The sequence below is a fragment of the Apus apus genome, chromosome 2 (genome assembly GCF_020740795.1).
Source record: "Apus apus isolate bApuApu2 chromosome 2, bApuApu2.pri.cur, whole genome shotgun sequence".
NCBI classification, from domain to species: domain Eukaryota; kingdom Metazoa; phylum Chordata; class Aves; order Apodiformes; family Apodidae; genus Apus; species Apus apus.
Genome location: NC_067283.1, coordinates 25,568,858 through 25,595,934, shown reverse-complemented (window position 1 = coordinate 25,595,934; position 27,077 = coordinate 25,568,858). Strand labels below are relative to the sequence as shown.

The window sequence follows — 27,077 nt, the reverse complement described above, 5'->3', positions numbered from 1 at the left end:
AGCAGCTTGGTCAGGAGTAAAGGTTTCCTGTGAGCAGGGAAAGCAGCACTGGCAGGGCCAAAAACACAGGGTCTGCAAATCAGGGGGACGGGCAGGATGGTAACAGCACAGCCAACACATCTTCATCTTGGAAACACCTTGTAGTTAAGGCGGGATTTCTTTCACCTGTGCTTAACTGCCAAAAAACATGAGGTGTACAGTCCACATTAGCAACCTAAGTTCCTTTTACAGTCAATGTTCTGAGGGATATACAGGTCTAAAAGCTACCTGGGCATGAATAGCTATGAACAGAAATTTCAGTGCTGCAGATTTCAATATTTCAATTGATAATGGAAAAAACTCTTGCAATTAAAAAGGATATTATTATAACAAAGCTTTATCAGGCAGGTGTAGTGAACAGTGAATTGATACTGAATAGAGAGGCAATCCACAGGAAAATATATGAACTACTGACACCCTGTCTGTGGTCATGATTCAAAGCAGTCTGCCCAGCTCTTTCTCGGAAAGCTTTTCTGTTATGCTAATAAATGTCCAATTTTTTGATGGTATCTTTTCTTTTACTCCCAAAATGACAGCTGAAGAAAATTACAGTGAAAGAGTATCAAAGGTTGTTCAGATTTAATCTAATGCTATCTAGCAGGCAGTGCAATAAATACGAAAGGCAGCAGAAGCACCGTTGAAGCCAGGTTGAACAAAGCACTGCAGTCTGTGCCCTTGTGCTTGTTTGGAGGGGGGGGCTTTTCAGCTTTGCCGCCCCCAGCGCGACCCACAGCCTGCAGCTGCAATTCCTCAGTGCCGGGAAAAGCAGCGGCTCCGAGGAGAGCCGGTAAATCCCAGCCCAGCTTCAGGCTGGCCTGCGACTGTGCAGAAGCGAAGGGCTGTATCAGGGCTGTGCCTGGATCTCCAGCACCCCACAGAGGCGTGCAGATCTGGGAAAGGAGACGCTGCTCTGGCTCAGTAGATGATTCCTTCTGGTTCCAGCAGCAAGTACTTCTTCATGAATGGGGGGATGGAGAGCAAGGGGACTCCTCGGTGGCACCTTGCTGACAATATTGCCCGAACAGCACATCTGCATAAGTGCATGAGTGACCTTGGTGTATTACTGCACGCAGTGAACAAAGAGTCATAGAAATCCTGGTGCCGCTGTAAAAAAACACAAGCATGTTTTAGGGCAATAAGACTGTTTTCCTTCCCCTGCTTCCCCCTGTCCACATGCAGGTAAAAAGCACAGACAGCTCTCCTGTCCCTTGGAGGCATATCAAGCACCAGCACTTGGTTTAGCCAAATGCCCGTACAAAAATCTTATGCTTGCCTCAAATAGTGTTAAGTAAAAGATGATGCTGAAATCTTTAGGCTTTGTGCACCTTATATCCATCAGTTTGAGGGGGGAATTCCTCTGCAGTGCTAGTCCTGATGTGAACAGATAATGCAGCCAGCTCAGGGTCAGGGCATGAGGATGAGTTTGTCTCCTAAACCCCATGGGCAGTGAAACAGTGCAATGCTGGTGCTACCCAGGAGTTCACCAGGGCTGCGAACGGCCAAGTACCTTCAGCCTTGCTCATCACCCCAGTGGCCTTTTAGAATAAATAAAATTGCATCCCCAAGAGAATAAAAATGCAGATGTTTCTAAACGGTGTTGAAATAAAAGAAGCAAATGGTAAATACATGTGACTATGCATGACTTGAACTTACTTAATATCCTTGTTACTTGACAGAACTGGTTATACTTTTTTCAGATACACTTCATGTATTAAAAAGTACAGTTTGTGTCAACAGAATTTTTTCCTTCCATTACACATCAAACTTGGCAACAGCTTTAACAACAAAAATTACAATCTTAACAAATAAATAGAGCAACTGTAGACTTTTCCAAAAGAATGTTTCAATATTTCAAATTAAAATTTTTGTTCTAATCACACTTAAAGCTCAGCAAAACTTTTATTATTATTGTTATTATCATTATCATTGTGTGAAGAAGCACCTTTGATATTTGTGTTCACCCCAAATGGTTTCTTTTAATGTTTTTCTGAACAAAGCTGACCTGAAAAAGCATCTCACAGTTCCTATGGCTGTATAACTGCATTATAACACAGACAAGGTTCCCTAAATGTCAATGATAATGCATGGGAGATAATTGGTGTGTTTAACTTTTGCACTGGTTTGAAAGTTTAAAGAAAGCTCGGAATAAAAAACCCTGGGTTTTAACTGGAACGCTCATTTGGGATTATGAGAATTTCTGAAGTAAAGGGATAGTTATAGTCAAGCATGTAGTTTGTCCTACAATTTTGCCTTTTGATAACATCTCTTTCTTCTTCAATCTTTTATTTTTCATTTAAATTCTTCCTTGTATTTGCAGCTAACAAGTCCTGCTCAGAAACTGAACCCATGCAACAGAACCTAAAGATACATAGTCACTCACATGTAACACAGTACTTCTAAAATATTTGCTGACTTAAAAAAATATAAATAAACACACTGACAGATCTGAAGGAACATCAGTCACAGACAGTCTTTGCACTTGCTGAGTGCAGGGACAGCTGAGCTCCTGCAGCACCCCTGACAAGCAGTGCTCCAAAGGATAATGTTGTTTCTCAAAAATATGCCTGTTTTTCAGTGAGTGATATCCTTTTGTCAAATGAGTCATAATAAATGGGGACATACTCTGAGATGTTCTTCTCTTTCAGAACCATTCTCACTTTCCTTTGGCCAGATATAGAGAATGCAAATAACAAGCCTGGAATTTATTCTGTTGCAACTCATTAAAAGCTTACCTCATAGACGTCATCAGGTATGGCTGCCTTCCACTTCGAAGTTGATTTGATATGTTCATAGGTATTGACAACAACCTCCACAGCTCTGGGGTGGGAATGACAGGCTTGTAGCACCTGCAGGCAGGATGCATAGAGACCATGAGGACCACCAAGAAGCTGGGGCTAGCCTGGGTGCTTGGCACTGTGCAACGACACACTGAGACAGACGCAGACAGAATTACAAGAGGGTAACACAGAGGATGCAAAAGTCACAGCCCATGTCTACACTGCTCAGTGCAAGTGCAGCAAGAAACCCCAGGCTAGCCCCAGTGGAGCTGTGCACACCCCAGTGTAAGGTCATACAGAAATACTGGCTTAGATCTCCAGAACCATGTAGCTTGCTGATGGGGGTAGCTTCATTCTTTGATTCTGGAAATAACTTGTTCATACCTAGGTTGAGTGTCTCGACACCAGGCAAAGCCATGCACAAAGTCCTCGCTCCAGGTCAAGCAGCAGAGAAACAGAAAACATTTCATAATGTGAATAAAAAATGAGTTGTTACAGGAAAATGTAAAGGAAGACTAGGAGATAACATAGTTCAAAAGCAAGGCTTCTGAACCCCACAAGGCCTCTGAAATGAAAACTCTGCAGTAATTCTCCAGTAAGTTACTCTCCAATAACTTTAGCTCAGTAGGAAAAAACCCCAAGTCTACTGTAACTCACACTCAGGGAACAAAACTTTGTGGAACGCTTTGCATGCACACCATACAAGGCACAGTTTTGCCCCACACAGTAGACAGCCTTTCACAAACAAAACTGCAGAACATCCCTCTATAATAAATATAATCCTACATATTTTGCAGATGGCAAATGATTGTTTTGCAGGCAGACCTGCCCGATGCAACAGGAAAAAGGCAGAGGCAGTAAGAGGAGACTCCAGACCCAAGTCTCAAATGCTGTCTTGGAAACTAGTGTTACTTTCTTAAAGACAGGGCTAGCTCACAACCAAAGATTTGGCAGTTTATTGAAAGGCTTCTGGATGTCTGACTTGTTGAAACTTTATATATATAGTGGAGAAGCTGCAAAATGTTGCTCAGGCCGCAGGATGAGAGAGAATGAGTCCTGACTACAGCGAGCTTACTTAATTGTGTGATATAAAAAGTCTGTCAGCTACTTCTGTCGTTGCCTTGGGCTTTGCAGACATTTAGAAATCCTTTGGGAGGGATTCTGCAAATTCATTCATTCATTTATTTTTTTAAAATTAACTATGAGCCCAGGCCCAGCATTTGCCCTTAATTTCTCACATTTCCTGGGCATTAGCCAAAGCTTTATTGAGATCCATTTCATTTTTAATAGATTTGAATTGATTTTTAAGGGTCGGAAGAGACAAGGGGAATCAACTTCTCTGATTTCCACTCCATACTGCACACTACACTACATGTAGCCTGTATGGATCCAGGTTTGACTAACCCCATGTGGGTTTTCTGAAGTGAGGCAGTGAATCAGCACTGAAAAATTAGGCTTTAACCTGCATTTAGAGTTTGGGATTTCAGGTTGGCTAAGAACAAAAATGGGATGCGAGTCTGGTTTCTGACATTAGCAACCATAATTTGACTTCAGTTAAATGACACCACGCTTACAGCAAGTTGGCTCACAAGATTTTGGGCATTTTGAGCCCATAGTTTACAGGATTCCAGCAAATCCAGATACCACCAAACCCTGAAGTTTGCACCTCTCATCCCATTCATATTTAAGACACCACCTCTATCCATATCCTTATGGTACAAAGCCATCCTTAACCTTGTGGAATTGCAGTGGATATATCCTAGATGCTCCATGATTCAGTAGCAGCTGGTAGCAGGTGTCAGGCTGGGCAGCTGGTCGCACGGATGTCACTTTTATGATATACTGTAATGGTGTACAGCCATTGACATCCATGATGTTTGCTTCTGCTCCAGCCTCCAGCAGCATATGCAGCAGGATGTGATCACAGTTCCAGGCAGCTTTGTGGAGTGGTGATTTAAAATCCTCATCACGAGCATTCACTTCAGCTTTATAGTCTAAGAGCATCCGACAGATGAGGTGGTGATCCGAGCTGTATATCTGATCCTTATAGTGCAGGGCCCAATAGGCTGCACAGGCCAGGGGAGTCTCCATGTAGGCATTGAGAGCATCAACCTGTGCTCCTTGTTCCACGTAAAAGGCCACAAGCTCTGGGATACCCAAACGTGCAACGGTGTGCAGAGGAGTCTCCTCATCTTGATTGTTTGTTTTTATGTTCACATTTGCTCCTGCCAAAAAAAAGATGATGGGAAAAAAAATCAAGGCAACAAAACTGTTTTGGCCATCTCTCTGCTTGAGCCCTGCTGCAGGAGGTGAGGGTGGGCAACTAGCTTGAAAGATAAACATGGAAATGCAAACAGCTAGGGACATGGGTTCTGCATTTCTTAAGCCTCCAGGAAAAACCTAGAAACTTCAGGTTCTTGGATGCAGCTTCAGATGTAGTAACTTGGCCCCGAGCTGACAAAAGGCTGTTTCTGAACACTATTTTGGCATGGAGGTCCAAATCTTGGTGTAAAATGTTTTTTTTTCCTATAAATTAAGAACTGAAGGAAAAAAGAGAGCTTTAGTCCTACTCCAGAGAATAGATCTGCTCAAACCTACACCATGAGAACACTTCCTGCAGGACCTCACGGCCTGCGAGCCTGGGAGAAAACACGTTTTACGATAGATTCGTCGATGATATAAAAAACCCATAACCAGCTGCGGGCCTGGATCCTATTCCCAAGCTGCGAAGGGGATTAGACAAGACTGCTCGAGTCGTGCCGAGCGGCGGTGGCAGCCGAAGCAACAGCACCATCTGCTGAGCGCCAAGCGGGGCGCCGGGGACCCCGGCCCCGGCCCCTGCCCCTGCCCCTGCCCGACCCCTGCCTCTGCCCCTGCCCCTGCCCCTGCCCGACCCCGGCCCCTGCCCCTGCCCGACCCCGGCTGCCACCCTGCCCGGCCCCGGCTCCCACCCTGCCCGGCCGGTCCCGGCAGCAGCGGGATTATCTGCAGGAGTGTCCCGCTCCTGCCCGCTGCAGCCTGAGCTGCCGGCTGCCTTCTGGCTTTCCAACGCCCGGCAATTTGCACTGCAGAAATGGAGATGCCTGTTGGGATGATACTGACTCTGGTATGAGAAAAGAGGGGAGGCTGGCAAGACCCCACTCCCCGGGGCAAAGCAGAACCACGGGCAGTGGGGCCAGTGGGCTGGAGGGGCGAGGGGCTTCTTCCAGAGGTGAGGGGGCCGATGTTGACAACCACAGCTGGGGGTGATAAGGGCTCCTTGAGCCTGGGGTCTTGGCAGATTGTCAATAACTGACCTTACAGAAGCCTTCCAGTACCTGAAGGGGCCTACAGGAAAGCTGGAGAGGGACTTTTTACAAGGGCATGTAGTGATAGGACGAAGGAGAACAGTTTCAAACTGAAAGAGGGTAGATTTGTATTAGATATTAGGAAGCATTTCTTTAGTGTGAGGGTGGTGAGACACTGGCACAGGTTGCCCAGGGAGGTTACCGATGCTCCCTCCCAGAAGTGTTCAAGGCCAGGTTGGATGGGGCTTTGAGCAATGTGGTCTAGAGGGAGGTGTCCCTGCCCATGCAGGGTTGGAACTAGATGGTCTTTAAGGTCACTTCCAACCCAAACCGTTCTATTATTCTACGATTCAATAAATGACTCATGCAAGAGCAAGTGCACACTGTGAGGCCGTTCATCTTTCTCTGGATTCATGGAAGCCCTTACGTGGCCAAACTTACTTTAAGACTGAGGTGTAAGGACAGGAAAGGAGGAAGAGGAGTCAGAAATTACCTCTGGGCTGGAAAATGCCATTAAGCCATGTTGAGTGTTAGTCATGTTAGACGTCCATGAGAATATCAGCAATCTAAGTTTGGAGGTGGTAAATTAACATGGGGTCAGTTTTGCTTGGTTGGCAAGTTGCTGAAACCAGAAGTTGTTAAACTGCATTTGCCTGAAACGACCCAGTGTGACACCACTGAGTGGAGATAGCAGGGTAGGAGATGTGTCTTGGTAAACCTTGGTGCAGGGACATTAGTCAAAATCCTGACTTAGGCTCTTGGGTGGTGCTGCAATTTTATGTGCACACCTGCCACGCTTTGCTCCAGATCTTTCCCATTTTATTTGCAGCCACAACATTTAGCTCATATGGAAAGTCGAGTTACCGAGTACTTTGGGTTGAAGGGTGGCTTGTAAAGTATTATTATGCTGTTGCTGATGGGTGGGTGGAGAAAGCCTTCAGAATACATCCTTTCATTTTCATTCTTCCTATGCTACATTTTATAGGGCTATATTTGACTTTTAAGCTTTTCCATGGTAGCAAATTCAGCTCCTGCTGTCAGGACTGTTTGCTTTAGGCAGGATACAACTGGCAGCATTTCTTTTCCTTTCTACCAAACACAATAATATGTGTCTTTCCAGCAGAAGAAAAGCAATGTGGTTATTCATTTTGGGTGGCTGATTGCCCTTCCCACAAAGCACACTTGGGCTCTGCATCTCAGAAAAAGCCTTCAATAATAACACATGTAGAAAACAAACAAACAAGCAAAAACCCAACAAAAAAAACCCCAACACCCCCACCCCTCAAAAACCCCCACCTACAACACAACTCAAAAACAACAACCTTGTTTGCTATGGCACAGTGTGAAAAATAGAGGAATCTCTCTGTAACTTAAGATTTGAACTGCCTGACTTTGCTGTACTTTTTATGTCTGTATTTTACTGCATCCTCAGTCAGTATCCCTGTATTAAGGAAACAGTGTGTGACACCAATATCTTTATCCAGGAAATGCATCTATTTATAGCATCATTTGTTACAGATGATCAGCAGCATAATGTATTTCACTTTAGGAGAACAAAAACTTGTATCAATAGCCTTTTTTCCCCAATCCCTACATAGATGCAGGAGTCTGGCTGCTGAGAAATGAAAAGATGGTATGAAAAATTGCATCCAGTTTTTCAAGGCCAGGTCTCAGAAAAACAAGTGGCTGGAAGAATTTTACTGAGATGAAGGAAATTTGACCAAGAAAGAAGAGGAAAGGGGTGCACTCTCTGGTGAAAACATCTCAATAGTAAACTTAGACAAAGAAAATAGAATAAGAATAGGGAAGTAGAAGCTCCCTGATTCAGAGGAGCCCTTCTGCTGAGGGACTGACCAGGCAGCAGGCTCGAGGCAATGAAATGGGAAACAACTGTGGAGTAAGGGTGGGTGGCCAGGGAGAGGGTAAGACAGATGGCGTGAGGAGTCAGAATAGGAGAAACTTCCTCTCATCAAAGAGATGGGGAAAAGGAGTCTGAGATGGAGATGTGAGTCAGCGGTGCATGAAAGGGATAAATACACACGTACATTGGCAGATGTAAATGTCCTTCCTAAGAGAAACCACAGACCATGCCCACCATCTCTGGGCATGCCATGAGAGACCCTCCAGAACTTTATCTCACCTCTACAAACCAGCTGCTGAGCACAAGGCACAGAGGTTCGTGTGGTACAGAAGTGCAAGGGAGCCTGCCCACTCATTGAAAAGCAGTTCACCTTAGCTCCGTGGTTGCAAAGGATCTTCAGGCACTCAACGTTTGCTGTTTCACATGCTATGTGGATTGCAGCTTTTCCATTGGGCCGGCAGTTGATTGTAGCTTTGTGATTGAGCAGGACGGAAAGACTCTCCAGATGTCCATACATGACAGCTAGATGAAGTCCAGTTGCCCAAGATATTTTTAATTTGTAGCTGGGCAGCCAGTACCCTGTACAAAGTGAAAGTGTGTTACCATGCTTGGCAAAGATTTTTCTTCGGACTATCCAGGTACTGAGAATAATTGAGGGGGAAGGAAAGGTTGGAGTTTTGCTTTAATTTACTGTGATTTCACCAGCTACAGCACTACAGTTCTCTCAAGTATAACTTCATTTGCATTAAGCACTTTCAGTATGTGTGCTGAATAGCCTGCCTTTTGGAGAGATATTTCCCACGTAGATGTACTCTGAAGGCAGCTTCTGTTTTTCTTGTGACCTGTGCAGACTAATTGTTTTAAAAAATATATGCTTAGAGCATTTGAAATGCCACCAGATGAAAAATATGGGGGAAATGGGATCTTCAGCCTGCTGAATATTTTAATACGTGGCATTGGAATAAGAAGGCAGCATTTACTTAGGCCAGTGACTCAACAGATAGCTCACCCTGCTGTTTCTGTGTGGGAGATGGAAGGATCTTGCATGCTAGGAGCTGGATTCAGACCTCCAGTGAGGTTTTCCAAATAGATGACCCCTGGCAATGTGGCTGTAGCTGTATCACAGACCTCTTGCCAACTGTTGCCCCTGAGCAGCATGGAGTGAGGAGTTTGGATGCTGATATAAATTAGGATGAAGTGCCAAGTAGGAGCAATGCTTTAGCATGAAATTTGGCTCCAAAAATGTTTAGATTTTTTGCTGATTTTTTTTTTTTACTTACAAATAGGTGTAAGACAAAATAAAACTTAAATATTTGCTCCCAAAGTAGGACTTCATGCTTAATGATCACACAGAGACAGTCTCAGAAGTCACTAGTATAAGAATTTGTTTTGAAACAGTAAAACACAGTGATAATGTGCAGAAGGGCAGGAGAAGTCTAAAGCATCTTTTTTTCTTTTCTTTTTAGATTCAGCAGCTGCGTCGCAGCTAGAATGTGCCTATAACATTTTCTGGGTTTGATTTATCTGTTTCTCCTTGGACAACTGCCTGGTTGAACACTGTCGTCATGTAAAAGACAGAAAAAAATGTATAATGAGGTAAAATTAATTCAGACCTTCATTCTTTTCATCTCTAGTTGTATATATGTCATATGGATACAGTTTTTACAGTATTAATGTGTATTGTGTTAGACAGAAAGAAGGTGGAGAGGAAGGGAAGAGGTAGAAATAAAGCGCTGGTCTCAGGGAGAAACTTGTCTTCAAGTCTTTCTTCCTTCCTAATTAAATTACAAGCATATTCTGAGATAGATGCCAATAATGCAGTTCTTGTATGCCTCTGAAAAATGCTAGACTTGCACCGAAAGACTGCAGATATAAAATGGACAGTCATGACAGCATCTGATTTATTAGTGACACTGCTGGATTATCCTACGTGGAGCTGAGTCTCACATTTATGGCCAGATAATGAGCCATAAATGACACATAACAGCAGGAAAGTCATCCTTAAAGCCAAGTTATACTTCGTATAGCCTCAGTTTCCCTGCCTGAGACCACTGTTTATTTCCTGTGCTGCTGCAGGCGAGCTGAGCTTAGACATCCTGAGACAGCATCTTCCATGTCGTCTGCCCAAACCCATGGACATCTCTGGGCCCAGAGGGACAGGGACCAGGCACTGAGCAGGAAGCAGACATGGGGTCCATGGAAGGCCTCTTAGCTTGCCTGTTTCTTTGGTTAAAAACATGAAAAATCCATGGTGCATGTAAGGTCAGTGTCCTTGGGAGCTCTACACCTCTTTGGAAGGGAGGAAGCAAAGCCAATTTGTCACCCATCATATCTCTTTCCACTTCATTCCTTTGGGCTGTTTGAATGGTGGGATTGTGGGGCTTCATTTTTCTCTCCTCTCCCTCCTCAAGGAAATTCCTCTCTCATATCACAGTTATCTGGGCCTCAGAATAAAGCAAAATTTGCATGAGAGCTGACAGAGCCTCCTGCCTTTCAGAAAAGGACAATACACTGCTGTGAATCAGGCCATAGGGTGCATTTACCCCTCTACCTTTTGGAGAAAGGAGAGACTTCTCCAAAAATTACAGGTGAATTCTTGAAGTCAAATGACCTACAAGTAAAAATCTATGCATTAATCCTGTGGTCTCAAACCACGACCAGAATGCATCTCAGCCTGCTGAGGACAGACAAAAAGGTATTTTAAGATACACTTGTCACTGTGTGGGTTAGTTCAGACACTGTCCCCAAGGGAAGTACATAATGACTGCATCAACTGCATCCTAATTAAATGAGAAGAACAGGAACAAATCATTAAATAAGAGGTAAACACGGAAAAGGAGAAAAGGTGGGATGTTGTCCCTTCTTTGTGTCATGGAAAAAAAAAGGCATTTGCCATGCTGCTGGGACTGGAGATGTTTATCTCCACATATAATTTCTGTCAAAGGCTGGTAATTACTGTTTTCTAGATACACATAAAGAATCTGTTAGCAAGTAGGTAATGAAGTTTGTTGGTTTTAACAGAGAGCAAACTTGCTTTATTGCTTTAAGTTGTAAGCTTTTGGAAACTCAGTCAGTGCTTGGCTAAGAAATGGATTGAGTTTTCTAAACTCCAAAATAGATGTCTTATCTGCTTGTGTTTTTCCAGATGATTTTTCTGTTTTGATAAACTAGCACATCCTAATTTTCTGCCAGTTTGAAAAATAAACCTCCCATCCAACCACATCCAATATTTCTGCAATATTTCCTTAGTTCTCCTGAGCTAGGGAGAGTTCACTGCTCTACAACTGTAAGCTGAAAGAGATTTAATATTTTATGTTTCTAAAGGGTTTGTATATGTGACCAAGTACATGCAAGAAATGCATATACCAGGCTTAGCATGCATGTGTCTATTCTGGGCTTTGCATCTGAGTTCTCTGCAAGGAAATGGCAAAGAAGTTATCTTTCCGGACTGCCGTGAAGCTGCAGCAGCTGCCTCAGCAGCACAGAGGCTCAGGCTGGTCTCTGGCCCTGCCCTCCACCAAGCCCGCTGGGTGCAGCTGATAAATTCCCCTCCTACAATGACCACAGCTGTATGAACCTACTGAGACATTAGTGTCTATGAATCAGCTTATGCTATAGCTTCAGAAGAGACAAAAGTCCAGTGTTTCTTAAAAATCACTCAAACCCATCTACTTCCTGGCCGGTGAATGCTGCCGCATTTACCTTGTTTGTAGGATGCCAGAATCAGGTTTTCATCTTCCACTTCAAACACTGTGTCCACATCTATTTGCTTCTGGCTCAAGAGCTCTTCCAGTGTTTCAAAGTCATTGGACTTCAGGGCTTCGAGAAAAGCCTTTTTCACCAACTTTGCAGCTGCAGTTCGAGTCCTTTTCCTCTCTGTATTCTCTCCTTCTTTGCATGTCTCCTCCAAATCCATTTCAAAATGTATTTGCTTGTGCTGTTAAGAGGGGTACACTGAGGTCCCTACAGCACAGTTGCATGCTGAAGTTCCTGAAGACCAGAAGGTAATTTTATCACTTAGTCATGCTGATCTGCTTGTTCTATTTATATGAGGAGCATTTGAGGCATCAAAATGCCACTCTTGGATATCACCACACTCTTTTTATGAAAGTGAGGACAGACACACTAGCAATAACAACAAAATAAGAGTTCTCTCCATGGATTTTATACACATAAAGCTTCATTAACCACATTGCTAACCTCTTCTTCTGCCATACACCTATATTAAAAGACACTGGTCCTGGGTGTTCTTTCTCAGCTGAACAAAGGTTCATATTTCATCATTATCATTGCTGATTTATTGACTGCAATGGGATGTGATATTCTGCCTGCAGATGCCTTTTGATTAGTCCATTTCAGGAAAGAAAAAAAAAAAAAAGAAAAAAGAAAGAAAAAAAATAGGTAGCTTTTCTGTGGGAGGAAGCTCACTCTTCTTCAGGACAGCATTTGGCATGTTGGTCCTGCTTTAATTCCTCCAGCCATCATGCAGGCCTTCACAAGAGCCCTCCACCATACAGGTCTCACAGATGACCTGATCTGTAAAGCCCCAAAGGATTGCTGTGTTGATCCAGCCCGGTTTCCTGTATAATTCCCTGAGCAGCAGGAGTTCCCTAGTTTGTTTAGAGGCCACAAGCAGTGCTCCTAGGAAAGAGCAATGGTGGGCTGTGGGGGGGTGCAGGGCTGTCCAGCTGTGTTACAGGGTGGTGGATCTCACACACCACAGAGGGCTTACATGTGAATGAACCCAGGTGCAAACACAAAAGGCTGTGTGAGTCCATAGGCTCTTCTCCTTGCCCACCTTTCACCTAAATTCAGATCTCCCTCACAAACCCACCACCTACCAAACACTCACTTCCTCCTCCCTCTCTTTCGCTTCCCTCTTTGCCCATCCTGTCCCTGTTTTGACAGCAGGCTGAAGTGATACAAACCCACACATGGCTAGCATGAGCTGCTGCCATGCATCGCATAGAAGTGGGTCACACCTGCACCCACTGCTCAATGAGACTACAGCTAGAAGGAGACTACCCACTCTTGATTTAAATCACCAAGCAAAGCGGCTGCTACCACAACCATTAAGAAGAAGCTTTCATGTTTATCCTTCCTGGGAGTTTGGCTGCCAAGTGGGCTGATGGGAAAACATGAGATTGGTGATTCTGGAAGTTGGATCAGCTCCTGTGTTTGTAAGGTTTCCAGAGGCCAGGCTCCTCATGCAGCCCCATGAGGACTTGTAGGACCCCAGTCCGTGGGAATGCTCACCAGCTCTCTCCTAGAGCCAGTGCTCAACAAAGGTGTTACAAGACAGCAGTTAATGAAGAACTATGAAGTTTGTGAGTTCCTTCTACCTATGTATTTTTGGATGAAGAATACTTTATAAAAAATTATAAACTAAAACTAAAAACAACTCCCTCAGTTATTGCACTTTGTAACAGACACAGTGGCAAGGAAAACAGCTTGTCCTGGTGGTCTCAAACAGCTCTTCTGGGTCTTTCTAGGCTTACTTAAGAGGAGAGTCAACATCAGGCTCTCCTTACTTTTATGTTCCCTTCTGCATGACTACCTTCCTCTTACTTTGATATTTGCAGTAGTGGATGACCCCACTTCATGCTTTAAAAGAAGTGTTAATGCTTCTCTGGAATGAGCAGAGGGATCTTACAGGCTTCTTGTTACCTGCACCTTTTTTCTTTTTTTTTTTTTTAAATTAATATATTCCTGAAAAGTCAGGGATGCACAAAGCACTGATGTTAACTGCAGTGAACTGTTGACCTCAGCACCACTTTTCAATTTGAAATGGACTAGCTTTTCATCTATCATCTTTCATACACAGTATTAGATGACACAGAGACATTCAATCTAGCTGTACACTGAAAGGACAGTGCCAGCACATCTCCAGGCTGGTCTGCTGCCTATAGCTTGAGATGCACCAGCACGTTGCTGTAACAGATTACTGCACATCTGTTGATCCATCGTACTTGCTCTTCCTTGACAAGCAAGGTGAAGTAATTTGCAATGGCTTGGGCTACAGTGAAAGAGAAAGCTGGTTACAACTATCTTATATCCATCATGGTCCAAGAGGGAGCACATGGACACCTCCTGAGATCAGATGACGCTCTACAATTTGCTCTCCTTCAGCAGCATGTGTGGCACTTCTCCGACTCTCGCAGAAGTTTTCCTTAACATTAATGAGCTTAAAAGAGAGAAAGGAAACAATTATAGATACCTATACCCTTTACACTTCGTGTTTTACCATAAGCTGCATGTGGATCTAATCTTGAAAAACTTGCTCAATGAGTTCACTGATAGTTTCAGTACAACTACATACAAGAAAGAGGAAATGTTTTTATGTTTGACATTGACAAGCAATCACAAAATGTTAGATTGACTTTTTAAAGCATGGCATAAGAATTTTTATTACCTGAAGTATAGTCAAAATATATTTAAGAATACATAGAATCTGTAAGTCATTGGTGGGGTAAAAGGATCCGGTTTTACCATGTAGGTAGATTTTTCCTAGCAATGTAATTTCCTACAGCCTTCTGCCTTACCGTACCACAAGGTGGCAGCTTGATTTTGAAAGTGAAAATTGTCATTCAAGCCCCAAAGCTGCCAAATATTCTGAACATCTCACTGTGAAACAATAGCTCATCACCTCCTTAATATAAATAACAGCACTAGTATTTAAGGTATTTAAAGGTTGGACTCGAGGCCACTGTGATGGGCACTGTGCTCTCACACACTGTATCCACTAATAAAATCTGATTTCCACATTTAGGATCAATTGTTTAAATTACCCAGCTATCCCAAAGGCATATTTTTACTGGGAAGGCAGCTCCAGCCCCCAGGCTTTCCTTCTGCTCCACACAATGCCACACAACATGCTCCTGTCCACAGGAAAAACCACAAGGACACAAACACCTGCACCTCATGGGGATGGGCTGGATCTGCCCCGCATGAGTGGTTACAGCAGGTCAGAAGAACCACGTGTGAAGGGGCACAGCAAGCAAGAGAAGAGCAGCCAGCACTCGGGGTGTGCACTGCTCTCCACTGCAAGTGATGGGACTGGCATCAGATGAGCTCCTGAGGACCCATCTCCATCAGGGTTCTCACAAACTTCTCCCAAAGGCCACTGAAGTTGAGGAAAGTATTTCCACTGATTTCAACAGCCATGTCCTTTATTAGGTAGGGCACCAAGCAGCAGAGCTGAGTCAGGGAAAGCTGTTCATGGAGGTGAGTGCATGAACACCATCCAGGTGGCATTATGAGCAGGATGGTAGGTGGGATGGGAGTTGTATGAAGGTCAGAGTTGTGACGGCTCATAGAAGAAAAAGCCTTAAGGCTGTCTTTCCTTAAGGAAAGCATAGGAAAGAATATACTGGCAGACTGTGCAGAATGTGTTTCCTGGGGATCCAGGGCCCCTCCTCTGGCACTTCCTGATGCAGAGCAATGATCTATTGGCAGCTGCGTAACTCACAGCAGTGCAGGGAACAGCTCGAGCAGAGTTTTGGAGATGAAAACCAGCATCCTGAACTCAGTGCTGAGGCAGGCAGAAAGCCAGCAAAAGGAGAAATGCTCCAAAAGAACAGTGGTGGTGCTACTGGAGCAGTGGAGTTGTTCCTTGCTGCAACAGAGAAAAGCCCGGCAGCTCCCTGCCAGGCAGCCTTTTCTGCAGCAACCCAGGCCCGAAGGCAGTGCTGGTGGGGGTGCGTATGGAGAGCAGTAATAGAAGCAGGGTTTTTACCTGCTCCCCCCACCCAATTTATACAGGAGACTGAGACACTGCCTGCAGCCTCCCCTCAGAGCTTTGCAGCAGTGCCTCGGCACGCTTGGCCAGTGAGGTTTCAGCTCTGCCCTTGCCTTCCCCTGGCAGGTTGCTGGTTAAAGCTGATTGTGTATGCAATTGTAACACAGCCCCTGTGAGAAGTAGTCAGCCCTGCTCTGAAGCCTTGTGTGTTAAGGAGGAAAATGTACTGAACATCAGATCTGTGGGCCTGAAGCAAAAAATAGACCCCTGAGTTGGTCCCACACTTTCACCTCTTCCAAACAGCGTGTGCTTGTGAAAATACTGCTGCAGTAGTGATCCCAATCCCTTTGCTTTGCTGTGGCCCCTAGAGTGCCTGCAGCATCAGGCCGAGTCTGCTGTGCTGCTGCCCACTCTGTGAGCAGTATTGCCTTGTATATCCCTTGTGTTGCTAAGTGTATCCATTGTTTCTTCTTGACAGCTCTCAGCTCCCAAGATGAATTAAGCACAGCTTTCTTTCTTACTCATCTCATACATCCTTTTACTAATATTAATATTGATTTTTTTTTTCACTGCTGTACATCTTTCTGCCTGCTTTAGCAATAGCTATATTTTACCTGATTTTTTTTTTCTTCCAGGATGCTCACACTGAGTGTGAAGATTACCTCCTTTATTTCTTAGTAGGAAAAAAGCTCTTTAGAAGTGCCAGGTGCAAACTATTTTCTCCAGGTGCTCAGCTGTAAATAATCTTTTGAGAAAAGTCCTCTCCTTAAATTCATCCCTGTGACTGGTGAACTGAAACCTCCTTAGTATCAGTAGTTTGGAATCTTTCTCTTGTTCTTTGTTGTATTATTTCACTTTTGTGCTCATTTGCTAGGGATGGGGCAGAAAAATAGTCTCAGATGCTCAAAGGTATTTAGACAGAAAACTCAAAACTAACTGAAAGTCCAATTCCTAAGAGCTGGGAACCTGTGTGTTTGAGTCTGAGCTTTCTGTTTTTGTTCTCAGTTACACAAACATAATTTAGAAATATGGATCAAGTGAGGTGCCTAAGCTTTACAGAACACATGTGTTATGAAACCAGGGTTGACACCAAGAATGCTGAATTTTTTTCTCATGGAACTTCGTATCTGAAGATGTCATGGCACAAGCTTAATCCATGGTCCTTCACATGTTTCATTTTGGCTTTCACGCCTGCTATTTCCATCTTCAGGTCCAGGTATCTACTTCCTTTGTTTCTGCACATTGTTCCAACTCTTGCTATCAGTGTCTTTATTAGTATGTCCAGAAGCTAAGGGTTGGATTAGCTACTGATGTTAGGATGCTAGCTGTTGAACTTAGGATATTTTAAAATGAGAAGTAATCTCTCAAAAAGACTACTAGTATAATACAATTAATAGTTTGTTGTCCTGTGAAAAGTATACAAAAAATGCACTTATTTTGCAAAACAGTTAGATACCATCTTTACCCAGATACAATGCTTGTAGGTTTGCTCTGATTTGAAGGGCATGGATGTTGTAAACAGGATGCATATACATGGACATAAATAAAAATTACATGGACAGTAGTTTGAAGGCATGGAAAAAAGTGGATCTTGCCTATCTATGCTTAGTGGAAAAATCTCATAATTTTTGCAGCTTGATGTCGTAGTATCTGGCAGCACTTTAAAAAGTAAGACTTTGCAACCAAACTTAAAATGAAAATCTCTTCTTTCCTCCTGATGAAATGAGGTATGGACTGTGGGTTTAAATGAAGCTTGTGGAAAGCAGTTCTTTAAAGACAAGTGCTCCTTCACAGCAGTGAGACAAAAATAATTCATTGCCCACAGGAAGAGCCCTGCAAGTGGCTGTGTCTCTCCTACCCTCTCTCATGCCCAGCTGCCTGCTGCTTGGCTGGGCTCCCTGGCAGGGCTGGCCATGGCTGAACTCCCACAGTGACTGGCCAAAGATGAGACATTCTCATCAGGCTCTTCCCAACAACTTCTGCCTTGCCAGCTAAAGTGAAATTTGTGCAGAGCTGAGATGGTCTATGTGAGATGGTTCCTATCTATCAAATTGTTTCCTATATATTAAATGTGGATCAGAAAAAGGGATGGGGCTGTAGGGCAGGCAAACAGCAAAAGTGTGAAAGGACCCCAGTTTTGAAACTACTTTAAAATGACAGTCTTTTTGGATCACAATAGCAAATGAAGGAATGTGTGCACATCCAGCTGAAGCTGTACTGATTCTTTGAACAGCCATCAGGCAGGCTAGAAATAAGACTATTCCTGTTCTGAAGGACTACATTTGAAGCAATGCCAAAATAAAGCACGTGGGAAAATCTGCCAAAAGTGTGGCGTGTGTGGAGGGGGAAGATGAGAGAGGCACAAACTAATCAGTGCCTCACCAACAAGGCTGGGTGCAGCAGTGAGGCAGACAGGGACAGTGCAGGTCTGTGGTGGCTTCATAACCATCCTACACACGTTGTGCCAGTGCTTTTGATGAATATTTTCAAACTCTGTTTTTGTCCGTGTTTTCCACCCTTTCCTGATAAATCAGTCACTGATACAGAGTGGTTTGTTACATTTCTAAGCAACATAAGCTGTTAAGCTTGCTCATTCAGGGCATTGCCATCTACCCTCCCAGAACCTGACAGACCAAGTCCTTAGGTGAAGAAGTGACAATATAGTTGTGTTAGTCTAAATCAGAATGTGCATATTAAAAGCTGGTTTAATTGGTACAGTACTGGATAAGTCTTCCTCCAGCTGCAGGAATTCCAGCTCTTCTTGACAGACGTCCAAAACTGGTGTGAATGATGCAAGGTTGGTTTGGCCTTGATAGATGCCTTTATGAGGAGTGCAGAGCAAAAGGGGTGAGAAGTGAGTTGCCTCCTGAACAAGTTCTTACATCGTGGAATAGAGCTTGCTATATTCATTATAGCAGAGCTACTAAGATGATTAAGGGAGTGGAACATCTCCCTTATGAGGAAATGTTGAGGGAGCTGGGTCTCTTTAGCTTGGAGAAAAGGAGGCTGAGGGGTGACCTCATCAATGTTTACAAATATGTAAGGGGTGAGTGTCAGGGAGATGGAGTTAGGCTCTTCTCAGTGATGACCAGTGATAGGACAAGGGGTAATGGGTGTAAATTGGAGCATAGGAGGTTCAAGGTGAATATCCAAAAAAAATTTTTTACTGTAAGAGTGACAGAGCACTGGAACAGGCTGCCCAGGGAGGTTGTGGAGTCTCCTTCACTGGAGACATTCAAAACCCGCCTGGACGCCTTCCTGTGTGATGTGCTCTAGGTGACCCTGCTCTGGCGGGGGGGTTGGACTAGATGATCTTTCGAGGTCCCTTCCAACCCCTAGGATTCTATGATTCTATGATTCTATGATTCTATATTGATTCACCAGCCCAAGTCCCTTAGTATAAAAGCCAAGAAGACAAAAGCAAAATATTTCCCATTTAAGCTTGCATTTGCCTTGATTTATACCAGTTATTTAAAAACTCCCTAAGGAAAGAAAATAACTAATTTACCTCCTCAGTCTCTGAGTGACAAGGAAAGAAAATAACTAATTTACCTCCTCAGTCTCTGAGTGACTGGACCAGTAATAGGGTAAAAACATCAACATGTTACAGTTATTTATATGTTGACACTGTGTTTGTGTTTCTAACATTATATAGAATACCTATTGTAAAATTATATCCCTTTTAAGGTGGTCTGAGTTCATTTACTAGATCTGGATAGAAAAATGTGCTTGCATTATTAAAAGCATTTTATTTCCATTTAAAAATCTGTTGCCATAGTGACCAATCACAACTTTCTCAGTAGCTTTGTCTAGGAATTGGATGTAGGCTTTATTTTTGCTATGTTTCATTTTTTTTCCTGCACTCTCTGTGCCAAGTCCTCATTTAACTCATTTTTATTCTTTTTATAGTCTGTCCTTTTCCAACCATATTCTCAATTAAGTCAGTAAGAGTTTTGACTGAATTTAAAATAAAGATCATGACTTGAGCTCTTCCTCCTAAATAACAACAAGAAACAGGAAAATGCAATGCTGCACACTATGAGCTTGTTTTATTATCAACAGATCACCAGATCTCGTATAAGTAGTCCTGAAGTATCAAAAGCCTTTTATTATCAGTAGAAAAGTCATGTCAAAGATACAGTGAATTGCATTTGAAACTGAAAAGCTCTTGGAGAAAAGCCTTCATATTTCAAGAAGATTGTTTATAAACAAGCCTTTAAAAAAAATTACCCACTTATCACTCTATTGCAGCCCAAATCTTGTCAATAATGTACCTCCTTCTGAGAAATGGTAACTTGAAGTGGTGGTTTTATTCCCCCTTGAAATTTATACCTTCTCCAAGAGAAGAACAGGCTAAAGAGCCTGCACATCACTGTATCCTCTCCTGAGCCTGGTGGACGATTTTTGCACGGAGAAAGACAATGAGAACACTTCTGAAGCGAGCTTAAGTAGGCAAGGGAAGATGCAGTTTTGCCATCACCTTGCTCAAGATCAGACTTTTGTTTCTTTGATAGGCACGGAGAAGCATGAAAAACCTATGCAAAGACAGAATCCAGCCAGAGCGAGATAGTTGGAAAGATTATGTGACCCTTGCAGCACGACATGTCCAGATCAGACAAGAAAACTTTTTTTCTTCTTGTATCCAAACATAGACACCTACAGTGACGACAGCTGACTCTTGGGCTTGTCACATCATCTCCTGAGACAGTCTGTGGAGATGGTTGTAGGGTGCAATGCCACTTTGAAGATGTAAATAAAAAACAGATAAGACATACTCTAGAAATACTGATTTTCCTCCATTAAATACAATCTGGTTCTGTAGGAGGGTATTTTTAGAAGTATGGTGTAGATGTTTGTCAAAGGCAATAATGTAATCAATATTTAGTTTAACCAGTTTATTTTTAGAATGTGTTTAGTAGAATTATACAGAAATAAGTTGATTAGTAAATAAGGTATGTGTCGTGGTGACATTAAAAACTATTTTCGAATACAATGAAGAAATATAATGTTTTTCTTTTATTATTTAAATTTCTTATTTGTCTAACATTCAAATCAAACTTGTGATACAAAACCTGTTGTGCTATTCAACAGAAAATGTATTTCTTAATCCATCTAAATGCTCATCACTGAGTGAATGGCAAGTGCACTGAAGGAGTTAGTCATCCTGCAGCTAGGGATCAGGTTAGGAGAGCCAAATCCCTACTAGAATTAAATCTTGCCAGGGATGTTAAGAACAATAATAAAAGCTTCTTTAGGTATGCTGGGGAGAAAAGGACATCCAAGGAGAGTGTAGGCCCTCTCATGAAGGAAATGGGCAAGGCAGCAACACAGGATATTGAGAAGGCTGAGGTCCTCAATGACTTCTTTGCAGGGACTGGGAGAGTCAATTACCCCCACCGTAGGTGTAGAGCAGGTTTGTGACCATCTAAAGAACCTGATGGTGCATAAATCTATGGGACCTGATGGGATTCACCCACGTGTCCTAAGGGAGCTGGCAGATGAAATTGCTAAGCCTCTGTCCATCATATTTGAGAGGTCATGGTGGTCTGGTGAGGTTCCCAGTGATTGCGAAAAAGCAAACATATCCCCTATTTTTAAAAAGGGGAAAAAGGAAGACCCAGGGAACTACAGGCCGGTCAGTCTCACCTCTGTGCCTGGCAAGGTCATGGAGCAGATCTTCCTGGAAAGTCTGCTAAGGCACATGGAAAATAAAGAGGTGATTTGTGACAGCCCAACATGGCTTCGCTAAGGGCAAGTCATGCCTGACCAATCTGGTGGCCTTCTATGACAAGGCTACAGAGATGGTGGATGGTGGCAGAGGAACTGATGTCATCTACCTGGATTTGTGCAAAGCATTTGACAGTGTCCCACATGACATCCTGGTCTGCAAAATGACAAGGCATGTATTTGACAGATGGACCACTCGGTGGATAAGAGATTGGCTGGATGGCTGCACCCAGAGAGTTGTGGTCAATGGCTCAATGTCCAAATGGAGGCAGGTGATGAGTGGTGTCCCTCAGGGGTCAGTATTGGGACCAGTGCTGTTTAACATCTTTGTTGGAGACATGGACAGTGAGATTGAGTCTATCCTCAGCAAATCTGCTGATGATACCAAGCTTTGTGGTGTGGTTGACACCCAAGAGGGAAGGGATGCCATCCAGAGGGACCTTGACAGGCTGGAGAGGTGGGCTAGTGCCAACCTCATGAAGTTCAACAAGGCCAAGTACAGGGTCCTGCACCTGGGTCGGCGCAACCCCAGGCACAATTACAGGCTGTGGGGAGAATGGCTGGAGAGCAGTCCTGAGGAGAAGGACTTGGGGGTGGTAGTTGGTGAGAAGCTCGACATGAGCTGCCAGTGTGTGCTGGAGCCCAGGTGGCCAAACACATCCTGGGCTGCATCAAAAGTAGTGTGGCCAGCAGGGCCAGGGAAGTGATTCTGCCCCTCTGCTCTGCTCTGGTGACACCCCACCTGGAGTCCTGTGTGCAGTTCTGGGGCCCTCAACACAGGAAAGATATAGACCTGTTGGAGAGGGTCCAGAGAAGGGTCACCAAGATGATCAAAGGGCTGGAGCACCTCTGCTATGAAGACAGGCTGAGAGAGTTGGGGCTATTCAGCCTAGAGAAGAGAAGGCTCCGGGGAGACCTTATAGTGGCCTTCCAGTACCTGAAGGGGCTACAGGAAAGCTGGGGAGGGGTTTTCATCAGAGAAGATAGTGATAGGACAAGGGATAATGGTTTGAAACTGAAGGGAGATTTAGGTTAGATATAAAGAAGAAATTCTTCAGCATGAAGGTAGTAAGGCGATGAAATAGGTTGCCCAGGGAGATTGTTGATGCCCCATCCCTGGAGGTTTTTAAGGCCAGGTTGGCCAAGGTTTTGTGCAATCTGGTCTAGTGGTAGGGTTCCCTGCTCATGGCAGGGGGATTGGAACTTGATGATCTTTAAGGTCCCTTCCAACCTTAATGATTCTATGATTCTATGATTCTATGAAGTTGTCTGTCCTACCCTGTATACCCATAGGATTAGACAATAGCCTTTTTTGTAAACTGTGGCTTCATGACAATATATTTTTCACAGCAGTATTACCAGAAGACTTTGAAGATTCAGAAAACAAATTCAGACACAGACAAAACCAATCAAAAAAATACCTGTGGAAAGTTCTTCCCACTGAAAACAATGATAAGGACTTGTCATTTGGCTAGTTAGGCAGGCTCATGGGCTGGGTTTGCAATAACCCAGTTTAACTGCCAAATATCTTTTAAGACTGCAACTACTCACAACTGCCAGAAAATGTGAGTGAAGTTGATTCTGTTGCTTCTCATGCTTCTCATGCACTGAACCCTTTATCTTGCTGTCTTGGCCTCCAAACTATGCTTGCTAGAGATACTTTCCATGTGTACTGATTTGGTTTGGTGGGTTTTTTGGTAGTGGGAGAAGGGCCCCACAGGTGTCTCAGTTAAGAAGCTGAGAAGCTCCCCCAGCTCCAGGATCAGCCAAGAAGCCATTAGAGAGACACAATAGATGCATCTGCAATTAACATATGAAAGAACTGATATAAAACCTGAGCAGAGCAAGCAATGAGATAAGAGCTGAGCTGGAGAGGCAGAGCAGTGCCCGGGTGAAGACCCGGTGGTTTGTGAGGAAGAAGGAGGAAGAAGGTGCCCAAGCAGAAGCTTCTCTGCAGCCCAGGGGGAGATGGCAGGCTGTCCCCCTGCATTCATGGAGGAACATAGCAGAAGATTCCCTGAAGGCACCAGGAGGGATGAATATGGATTTGCTGCCAGTGAACTTGGATCTGCAGCCACGGAAGACCCTGTGCCAGGAGAGGTGACTGTTCCTGAAGCAGCCCATGACTCTGTGGGAAGCCCAGGCTGGAGCAGCTTGCTCCTGAGGGACTACATCTCATGGGAAGGACTCATGAAGGAGAGGTTTGTGTAGGACTCTCTCCCATGGGAGAGACCCTGTAGGGAAGCAGGGAAGGACTGTAAGGAATCCTTCTTCCTGAGGAGGAAGGAGCAGCAGGAACCACCAGCCTGTGAACTGACTCTAAACCCCATCCCCTGTCCCCCTGTGCTGCTGGAGGGAAGGAGGGAGAGAAACTGGGAACAAAGGGATTTGGGCCCGGGAGGAAGGGAGGGGTGGAGGTAAAGTATTTAAACACTGCCTTTTGTTTTTTCTGTGCCCTGTGTGCATTTGATTAGTGTTAAATTATATTATGATTTTTTTCCCAAGTTGAGTCTGTTTTGCCTGTGAGTGAACCCCTCCTTGTCCTTATCTCAACCCAAGAGCCTCTTTTTGGCCTTTGTCCTCCCCACCATGCTACAGATGAATATTAAGAATGGAATGGAATGGAACTGAATAGAATATTTCAATTGGAAGAAACCTACAATGATCATGCAGTCCAACTGCCTGACTGCTTCAGGGCTGACCAATATTTGAAGCATGTTATTAAGGGCATTGTCCAAATGCCTCTTCAACACTGAAACGGTTGGGGCATTGACCATCTCTCTAGGAAGCCTGTTCCAGTGTTTGACCACCCTCTCAGTAGAGAAATGCTTCCTAATGTCCAGTCTAAACCTCTGCTGGAACAGCTTTGAGCCATTCCTTTGCATCTTATCACTGGACCCCAGGAAGAAGAGATCAGCACCTGCCTCTCCACTTCCCCTCCTCAGGAAGCTGTAGAAAGCCATGAGGTCACCCCTCAGCCTCCTTTTCTCCAAACTAGATAAACCCAGAGTACTTAGCTGCTTCTCACATGACATAAAGCAGCCTACATGATAAGACTGTGGCTCAGCCAGCTCAGTAAACACAGGGTGATCAGGCCAAACAGAACATCCGAACCCCCAGTGCCATCTCACCTGGTGGTGAGAATATTAATTTGAATTTCTCTGCTGCTCCTGGTTGCCTGAAACCCCAAATATTCCAGCCACATGTTGGATATAGTCCTAAACCACTTGTACAATTTCAGGCTATGGCCACTATCCCTCCAATGAAGAAGTATGAAGTGCTTTCCACAGCATCAGAATTTATGATTGCTCCTCCAAAACAGGCTGGTTTGAGGGTTTCCTTACCTTGGTTTCATGTAAGAGCCTCCATAGCCAATATCTACACTCATGTATTTGAAGCAACTCCAGTACCAGGACATGGAGCTGTAGAAAATATAAAATTAATCTTGGTGGTGTTATACTGGCTTCACACTGATCTAAGTCTCAAAGTAGGCTGAAGTGTACATGCAGAGCAGTCCAGAAAGTGGGAAAGGAGGTGCAGGAATCATACCTGATGAAGAAATATGCACTTCTGAATTCATTATACACTTCCATTTCCCCTTGTTTTCTTTATGCTTCATTGTGTCAATACAATTTAAGACAACTATATTTTATAAATAAACTTTATATACTAAACCACTTAACCACACTTGTGTTTTGCTTTAAGAAAAAAACTTTGTAGCATAGTGTGTATAATAGTTTTGTCTTGTTTGTTACTGTATTTATGACTCAAGGCTGTGTACTCCCTTTTTTTTTTGTTAGGGTCTTTCCAAAACTATTTGAGGTTCTAGATGTCATTTTGTATCTTTTTGCTGAGATATTGAATCCTGAAAATTCAACTTTTGGAGTTTCATTTCTGAGAAATTTCCTTGAAATATACATAGATAAACAGGACTAGCACATCGAGCCTCCTGTGTTACGAAATCGATGCCACAGTTGAAAATCAGTGCTGGATGTTTGCTTGCAAGGTTGCGTTGGACTGTGCTTCACTTTCTTCCCCAGAACTCTATTCTGTGCAATGCTTTGCCTGATAGATGTGCTGGTGCTCACACCAGTGTAGCTGAGCCCCAAGAGTCTTTGGCAGTGGTTAATATTTGACAGTAGTTAAAATCTTGGTGTTCTGGTTTGTTGTGGGGTTTTTTGTGTGTTTTGTTTGTTTTGCTTTTTTTTTAATCTGCAAGGTCATGAAAGTAGTGCACACAGACTAGGCTGAGAGTCTTGCTGTACAGAAGATGATGATGACAGGAACATAGCTCTTCTTCTGTTTGAAGTCAGGAGCCTCTTTCATTTAATACTCTTCTTTAACCTTATAGAAGCCACATGGGCCCCTCCCTCCTTCGCAAGCTGTTATCAATCATGGTGTTTGAGGAGCTTGCTACCAAGACAGCAGAATTTCACCTGCAAGATTTAAGCATTGTATTGCCAAGGCAGCTACTGGCTCAGCATGCTCCTGCCTGGAAAAAGACAGCGTTATTTGCTTTATGCTTGTGACAAGGCTGAGCCATGGCAGTGCAATCAAGGCCAACAGCAATATTCTGCATACCCAGCACACTGTCAGCAGCAAAGGGCAGATTGCCTGGGATGACCTCTCTGACTTTCAGTTTATCCTGGCACCTCTCCAGTTTAGCAATTCTACCTATAAAATAATTAAAGCAGCTTCCTTTGCTGCTGCTTCCAGATGCAGCAAGAAGCACTGCTTCATTAAAGACAGCAAGCAAGAGCTGCTCTAGGACATAGCCTTCCTTGGGGCTTTTTTTGACAGTGACATGTTCTGAAGTCTTGTCATCACTGAGAACCTTTGCACTACCTCACACCGTCATGGAATAAGCAAAATATGCTCACTACTTATTTGGACATCCAAGTTTATGCGGCTGCCTCTGGGCTGCTCATGGCTGACAGTGCTGGAGTCTTTGGTGAGCTCCACAGAGACCAGGTAGAGGCCTTTGCTTGCTTTGAAGGAGGACAAGGCTAAAAGCTAGATTGTTTCTGCAAAAGCCTTTTGAAAACCCTCACCAACAAATCCACTGATGTCATTTTGACAAGAATTTTTCTCAGCAATTGAGAAAATCAAATAACTTGGTGTCACTGCAGGAATGATTTTACCTTTTTCTTTTTAAAAGGTACCACACATCTGTATTCTTGACCTTCTTGAGGTACCATATTTCAATTAGGTAATTATGGCGAACTTCAGTTTTCTAACTAGTTGTTGACACTATTTTCATGTACAGTATTAAGGGGTGAGCAGGGACTTTGCCTTGCCCTGTGACAGCTGCTCAACAGCTGTAGGAATCTCTGCTCCCTGCTTTGGAATGGGGAGCCAAGAAGTGGATTTTAGCTCTAGCAGAGCTGAAGCATGAAGAGTTTAAGAAACTGCTGAGGTCTTTGAGCCAGCCATCTGCAATTTCACTTTGATCAGCTAACAGGGTTAAAGTGTTTTTAGGCTACAGCCTTTGTGAAGAATCTTGTCATTTCTATGATTGGCAGCATTTTAAGCTTTTCCCTTCATCTTTCAGTGTGCTTTGCTTGTGATTTCTGCCTGGTTTTGTAGTAAGCAGTTTTCTTGCTTGCCAGTTTTTATTTTTACCTGAAGTTGGTGCAGCACCTGCGTGT

General features: G+C 43.7%; 1 protein-coding gene across 1 annotated transcript; it reads right to left on the bottom strand.

Annotated features, from left to right (window-relative positions):
* Window positions 1-603: 603 nt before the first annotated feature.
* ASB4 (ankyrin repeat and SOCS box containing 4) lies at window positions 604-11,951 on the bottom strand. The gene is made up of 5 exons (XM_051612213.1): window positions 11,667-11,951; window positions 8,244-8,543; window positions 4,551-5,041; window positions 2,772-2,885; window positions 604-1,143 (listed from the first exon to the last, which is right to left on the bottom strand). The coding sequence occupies exons 1-5, from the start codon at window positions 11,878-11,880 to the stop codon at window positions 955-957; spliced, it is 1,308 nt and encodes a 435-aa protein (XP_051468173.1). The 5' UTR covers window positions 11,881-11,951; the 3' UTR covers window positions 604-954.
* Between the last annotated feature and the right edge of the window lie 15,126 nt (window positions 11,952-27,077).